Source organism: Tribolium madens, unplaced genomic scaffold (assembly GCF_015345945.1).
Source record: "Tribolium madens isolate multiple individuals breed KSU strain unplaced genomic scaffold, Tmad_KSU_1.1 Scaffold_3;HRSCAF=73;Tcas5.2_LG2, whole genome shotgun sequence".
In the NCBI taxonomy this organism is placed as follows: domain Eukaryota; kingdom Metazoa; phylum Arthropoda; class Insecta; order Coleoptera; family Tenebrionidae; genus Tribolium; species Tribolium madens.
The window spans coordinates 12,523,911-12,531,245 of record NW_025401006.1 but is presented as its reverse complement, the minus strand read 5'-3'; the positions used below and the strand labels follow the sequence as shown (position 1 = coordinate 12,531,245).

The window sequence follows — 7,335 nt, the reverse complement described above, 5'->3', positions numbered from 1 at the left end:
ATTTTTTTAAGAGCATGATTTAATTTTTGAAGATAAACAAAACTTTAAAGTAACTTCTGAAAACTGAGGTAATGGTAAATAATAATTTCAAAAATGTTTATTAACAAATATAGATACTTCATAAAAAAATCATCTTCGTGAGAGGATATAAGCAAACTTATTCTTCTGGTTCCCTCATTTTCATTGACTTACATAGTCTAGGATCCAAGCCTTTCGGTAAAAAAAAACACTTTGAATAAAATTTTATCCCACAACGTGACTCGAAGTTGATTTTTTTTTTAATTTTTGTTTTAAATATTTTTATTGTCATAAATATTAAAAATATACAGGCTATCCCAAATAAAATTTGTGCCCCCCAAAATCACCGATTTCGCCAAAATTTGGAAAAAATATTGAAACAGGTCAATTTTAACTTAAAGGGACACCAAATTGCATTAAAATTTCATAGTTATTTCTTTTTGAACAATTTTATTTAAGATTACTGTAAGAGAAAACAAAAGTGATTATGAAAAAACAATTCAATTTAGAAAATATATCGCTCAAAAATCCTGAAAATAAATAATTTTTGTTAAAATTGTCCTGATTTAGAATTTTAAACAAACTTAGACGTAAATTTTACTTGAGAGACCCTGTATATAAGCTGGCCCACCGAAAAATCAGAAATAGTTGACCTTTTGATTATCTAGTGATTTATGCATGTCTACAAAAGTGACAAGGTTTATGATAACAAAGTGTCAACAATAAAAAAAAAATATCGTAATTGTTAACTAATTAACAAAGTACCTATTAAAAACATCAAAGGTCATGACATTATGCAGTATTTTGGTCCCAGGTATAAACTTGCAAAAGATAATAAAACGTAATATGTACCACGGGCATAATTGCCGATTATAGCCCTCAGAAAATTAAAAGCCCTCCTAACGTCGGGCTTTAAACATCCCCTCGGGCCATAATTTCCTTATTTTGCCCTTAGTACATAAGCAACTACTTTCAAATTCCTTATTTTTTACAAATTATTTATAGGTTTCTGCTACCACCACTAAAGTGAGTCAACCTGATAAGTAAAGTTTTCAAGTTGTTTATGATTAAAACGTAGAAAATAATGATTTGTTGGCTTATTTATCAATTATCACTATTTTTAAAGACGGAATGGGAGAACTTTGAATTGTCTTTCCGTGTAGGTGGTATATCTAATATTTTTTTTTAAATAAAACTTATGATCTTTAACATTCTTATTTTTACGTTATCTCTGCTTTAATTGTTAAGTAAATAATTAAAATACAAGATCATAAATAAAACAAAATTTTTCTTGATAATTTAAGACAATCACCGACAAGCAAAGGTTAACAAGACCTAAAATGATTCACAAAGACAGACCTGCCACTTTTGTAGCCAATGAAACAAAGAATTTAATAAATGAGACAACCTTCCATGAGATTATTGACTTTTATTGGCTATCTTTTGCATGCTCATCAACAAGCGCATTTCAAATTGAATTGTTATAAAACCGGAAATTCAAATTATCACATTTACTATCACTGACATTATTAAATAATTGTTTATTAAAACGTAATCAGTGACCTGTTTATCAGCGATTAAAATTTTAACAAAAGAAAAAACTAATCGCCCTACTTTACAAATTTTCGATTATGTAATTAGAATTAAGTTACGAAACAATACTTTGCATAACAAATCAAAAAAAAAACAATCATTTCTATGAGTACCTACCTGATATTCCTTCACCCATGATTTTTTTAAAAGCGAATAAAAATTTCTATTTACAGAAGTTTCAAAACAAACTAAACAATTACATAATAAAAAATATAAAATTCAACCCTTGTTCACTTATCACATTGTTTTTTAACACGATATTAACGCACAGAACGCAACGAAAACTACATTTGTGTTGTTCACAACTTGTAGAAGAACAAAGAGTATCATTTATTCTACCATATGATATCTTGTTTGGCAACAGGAGATACGCACTCAAACACTTATAGCACAAGCTGCGCCATCTAGTGCACACAATCAAGCCACTCCTATAACTTTCTCTAGGTGAAATAGCTTTTTTTATTTTAACGCATTTTGTCGTTTTTTTACATTTGTTATAAACGCAGTGAGTACAGATCCAACAAAAAGACTAAAGGCCATAGTGGCCAAACCCCAAAAACTGCCAAATTTTGCAAATAAAAAACCCAACAATAAAGTGAATAGAACACCCAATGTCTGAGTCATGGAGATCAAAATTCCAGAAGTGGTACTTTCAGGCTCTGGATAAGTCAGTTCTATGGCTAATTCCAGTCCCACTGGCATATATGCATTTATGAATAGTCTATAAATTGAGTTTAGTTATTTTTTGTGAAGAAAAATCACAATGCATTACCCTAGTGAACCCCCGGAAATGTACACCAAAATTTTTGAAGCCGATTTGAGTGAAAACATGAAAGCAATAATCGACAAAAATGATGCTACGTTCAAACATAGTGCTGTTTCCCTGAAAAACAAGAGAAATTTATACTGAGTGATTGTTAAATACGTTGTATTACTTGTAACAGTGTGTCTTGTCTAAAACATAACCAAAAATTATAGCCCCCACCATGCCCAAAGTCACCATTATTAAACCCACTCTTCCAGCATCCTCCTCCGAATTCTATGAAAAATGAATTTTTAATTCAAAAAAAAAAGGAAAAAACAATTATTTAAGTCCCGAGAATTTGTCAAAATTGTCATTCAACTGCAATTTTAAGAGGAATATCGATGTCAAGAAGTTTTTTTTATCTCAAAAACAATCAAAAAATTAAATTAATTCAATTCCAGTGTTGGAATAAAACGTCGTCACTTTATTCTCTTTTGGAAAGAAACAATTGTTAAAATAAATTTCAATAAATATTTTTTGATAAAAATTAAGACATTGAAGATTAGGTATGCTGAAAATGTGAAAACTTGTAAATATTACAATTATTTCACAAAGAATAAACCAAAGGGCCCTTAACTTGAAAAAAATGTGTAGATCTAATTAATTCCAGGAAACTTTCACCGAAATTTCAGTAATTCCAAAAAAATTCACCGAAATTTCAAAAATTCTAATAATCCCTTGTAATACTATTGTTTTTCTATATAGTTCCAAATTAATTCCTNTTTCAGTAATTCCAAAAAAATTCACCGAAATTTCAAAAATTCTAATAATCCCTTGTAATACTATTGTTTTTCTATATAGTTCCAAATTAATTCCTGAAAATCTAACTTAATTTTTGTAYTTCCAAAATAATTTTTGTAATTCCAAATTAGGGTAAACCAAGGTGATATGGTGAACAAAAAAATTGAGCCCTGTAGAACACAAAAAAGCATCCTCCTCCGAATTCTATGAAAAATGAATTTTTAATCCAAGAACAAAATAGGGAAAAAACAACTAATTAAATCCTGYGAATATAGGTAACACCAAAGGCGACCTAAGAGGGATTTAGGGGGTCAAATAATTTGGCAAAATTGATATCGATATCAAGAAGTTTTTTTATCTCAAAAAGCACTCAAAAAATTAAATTAATTCAATTCCAGTGTTGGAATAAAACGTCGTCACTTTATTCTCTTTTGGAAAGGAACAATTGTTAAAATAAATTTCAATAAATATTTTTTGATAAAAATTAAGACATTGAAGATTAGGTATGCTGAAAATGTAAAAACTTGTAAATATTACAATTATTTTACAAAGAATAAACCAAGGGGCCGTTAACTTGAAAAAAATGTGTAGATCTAATTAATTCCAAGAAACTTTCACCGAAKTTTCAGTAATTCCAAAAAAATTCACCGAAATTTCAGAAATTCTAATAATCCCTTGTAATACTATTGTTTTTCTATATAATTCCAATTTAATTCCTGTAATTCTTAATTCTGGTAATTCCAAAATCATTTTTGTAATTCCAAATTATAGTTTTAAGAAATTCAACCTAATTTTGAAAAGAATTTTAGTAATTTCAGAAAAAAAATTGTAATTTACAGAATAATTCTAGTAATTTAAAAAATTTACCGAAATTCCAGTTATTCCAATAATCCATCGTAATTCTATTGTTATCAAATTAATTCCCGAAAAATTCTTGTAATTCACAAATAAATCAAATAGTTCTTACAAACTCTCACCGAAATTTCATTAATTCCAAAAAAATTCACCGAAATTTCGGAAATTCTAATAATCCCTTACAATACTATTATTTGTCTATATAATTCCAAATTAATTCCTGTAATTCTAACTTAATTTTTGTAATTGCAAAATAATTTTTGCAATTCCAAATTATAGTTTTAAGAAATTCAACGTAATTCTAATTTCAAAAGAATTTCAGTAATTCTAGAAAAATTTCTGTAATTTACAGAATAATTCTAGTAATTTACCGAATAATTCTAGTAATTTACCGAAATTCTAGTTATTCCAATAATCCATCGTAATTCTATTGTTATCAGATTATCTCCTACATTTCCAAATTATTTAACTCAAACTTTATTTGAATACTCTTAATTCTAAAATCATTCCAAATTAATTCCGGTAGTTCTAAGAAACTTAAATTAATTATCTGCAATAATTCAAAAAAGAATTCTAATCTAGTAATTTCATAAAAATCAAGTAATTCTTAACAAATCAAAGATATTTTTAATAATTCCAAGAGCAATTAAAGTTGAATTCTAGTGTTAACGGCCCCTCGGAATAAGCATACAGCAACAGGGAATAAAACGTCACTTAATTTTTTTGTGAAGAAACAAACAATTTTTAATTTTTTACTTACTGGAAAGTGAAACAAAAAAAACTGATTCAGGAGTGTGGAAACTGAGGTGAACACAGCAACATTAATCCCGAATGCAACAACATGAAAGTCGAAACTCCTATTTGAAAATAAATTTTTCAAGGATTTTAGAAAGTCGATTTTTTCACTTTTCATAATATTTGGTGGTGTTGCAGGTCGAGCTGGAAAATCTACAAAAAGGATGACAAATCCCCTAGATTACATTAAATTATTACATGTCAAAACAGCAACGGTTACAAACAACGTAAACCAGGCTAAGCCTTTAACCAAGCTCCCCAAATCCCGTCCAATCCTGTCCACATCCTCGCCATATTTCACCACAATTGGGGGGACAACAAACCCAACGGCTTGACCTAACTGTGTTCCAAAAACCCCCAATGCACATGCCAAAGACACCTAAAAAAAAACAGGACATTGGAGTAAATTTAAATCAACGAATATACTTCTTTAGGGCCAAACCAAACCGAAGCTATTCGAGGCGGCAATGGTAAAATAAACACTTGCATGGAAGAAAGAATTGTTTGTCCCAGATAAACCACCCATATTTGATTGGGGGAAAGAGAGTAAATTTTCACAATTGTGCCCAAGGCGGTTCCCAAAACTCCAATAACTGCTATTTGGCGTAAATCCTGAAAGAAAAATTGAGGAAAATATGGGATAAAAAGTACACAAACCAATTTCTCCATCAGATAGGAGGCTGGGATGACCATTGGCATGTAAAGTGCCATGTAAATTATTGAAGTCCAGTCAACGGAAACAGCACTAATGTTGTAAAATTTCATTACAACATTGGCAATTATCGAGTATTCGAACCACTGAAAGGCATTTATAGCGGCATATAGGATGTATAAAGTGAGGATTATCCAGCGTTTCTTGGACAGTTTTTCTTCTTTGTTTTCATTTTCGTTTGAAAGAAATTTGTCAACGGCGGTTTCTTCATTCATTGCAATCACACACTCTCGTGTTAGTTGCTTAATAAATAGAAGCAAATACAATTATCAATTATCTTATTTAGGCACTTAAGTAGATTTTCATTGTTAGTGTCATGTGTTGAGCAGCAATAAATCAAAATGCTTAAATTATAAAACACTAGGATAAAATCATAAACTCTTATTCCAAAAGCCAGTAATTTTTTGTTACTAATTCTCAGTCATCAAAAATTGATATTTATGGTTAAAAATTGAAGAAAAAAACTTTCATTCATATAATTACGAGTCAATGTCGTGGAGTAGAAAACTTTATGATCTTAAATTTTGTGGACATAAATACCTAATATTTTTTTCACTTCTAGCTGTAATAAAAGTAAAAAAAAATGTAAAAAAAAGTGGATAAATGCCGATGTTGGAGGGGATTACATTGATACAAATATTTATAGAATATTATTATTGAAAACTATTACCATCATAAGTACTAACGTAAAGATTTCGAGATGAAATTGATGAGAAATCAAAAAAAAAACGTAAATATTCTCATTAAAACATCAGAATAATCCCAATTCAATCGTTCTGATTATGTCAAAATTGTCAAAACAAGAAGTGGGTTAATTTCTTGTTAAAATACTATCGGTGGTGAGGCAAATTTTAACACTTTTTCTCTTTTCTTTGCAGTTTCTTCGTTATTTTAACAAATATTTCATATTATGAAGAAAATTCATTTAATAGTTGCAGAAGTACAAAAATTACATAACCTCATTTGCGATAAGAAGAAAATATCACTTACAATTTTGAGTTAATAAATTAGGTAAGTAATTAATTACTGTAAGTAATACTGAATTAATAAAAATAATAGTTGTGCATTACAACACGTTACGTCTGAGACTATAAGAAAGGTTATATTTTTCACCGTTGTATTTCTGGGTAATAAATGTGCTAGTAGTGAAAAAAATGTTATATAAAACACGGTAGAGAAGATTTTTATTAAAAAATCTCTTCTCTACCTTGTGATATAATATACTAATTGCAACACCATACAAATCCGAAAAATTCAAATTGTCATTTTTGATGAAAACCCAATTTACACTTTACAAATTTTTATAATAACAGTATAACAAAAGTGAATGTCTTAGTTTTCAAGGACCGCAACTGTACATAAAAGTTGTTTTTCTAACCCAGTATGTATCTAAATAAATAGTACAAAAGAAAATCGAAATGATTTTCTACATTTTATACATTATACAGGGTGCTCCAGAACTCGCGCCCCAGAGAAAAATGCCATTTAAGGTAAGATACCAGGAACATGGAAAAAATGTTAAAAAAATTATCTATAAAAATTTCGAAGTTATGAGGGTTTAAAGTTTGGACTTTGACTCTATTTATTTCCGTTGAAAAAAGAATTTTCCAAGTTTTTTTGCTATAGGCTATTAAAAGAAAAAACAAGGAAGCTGTATCCTAAATTGTAACTCTGTTCAATGTTATTTGTGGCTTTTATTGTAAAAAAACATATACAAGATCATCAGTATCATTAAATATATATAAAAAAATGTCAAATGTCAAAAAATAAATGTCAAAATTTTTTGACAGATAGAATTTTTTAAACATTTTTTTCA

The 7,335-nt window shown here is 28.7% G+C and overlaps 2 protein-coding genes across 3 annotated transcripts in view; both read right to left on the bottom strand.

Moving 5' to 3' along the window:
• LOC123007893 (major facilitator superfamily domain-containing protein 8) overlaps positions 1 to 1,961 on the bottom strand; it is a 12,405-nt gene extending 10,444 nt beyond the window's left edge. The window contains exon 1 of the mRNA XM_044403390.1: positions 1,729 to 1,961. Coding sequence (XP_044259325.1) covers positions 1,729 to 1,747 — 19 coding nt within the window. The 5' untranslated portion in view covers positions 1,748 to 1,961. The remainder of the gene's footprint in view (positions 1 to 1,728) is intronic.
• Positions 1,962 to 1,982: 21 nt separating this feature from the next.
• Positions 1,983 to 5,757, bottom strand: LOC123007892 (uncharacterized MFS-type transporter C09D4.1-like). 2 transcript variants are annotated; one of them, XM_044403389.1, is made up of 7 exons: positions 5,465 to 5,757; positions 5,234 to 5,419; positions 5,032 to 5,186; positions 4,773 to 4,983; positions 2,547 to 2,650; positions 2,384 to 2,494; positions 1,983 to 2,332 (listed from the first exon to the last, which is right to left on the bottom strand). In XM_044403389.1, the coding sequence occupies exons 1-7, from the start codon at positions 5,732 to 5,734 to the stop codon at positions 2,071 to 2,073; spliced, it is 1,299 nt and encodes a 432-aa protein (XP_044259324.1). In that variant the 5' UTR covers positions 5,735 to 5,757; the 3' UTR covers positions 1,983 to 2,070. The 2 variants fall into 2 exon arrangements, with proteins under 2 accessions (XP_044259324.1, XP_044259323.1); XM_044403388.1 differs by having other exon boundaries at positions 1,989 to 2,332; positions 4,773 to 4,960; positions 5,006 to 5,186.
• Between the last annotated feature and the right edge of the window lie 1,578 nt (positions 5,758 to 7,335).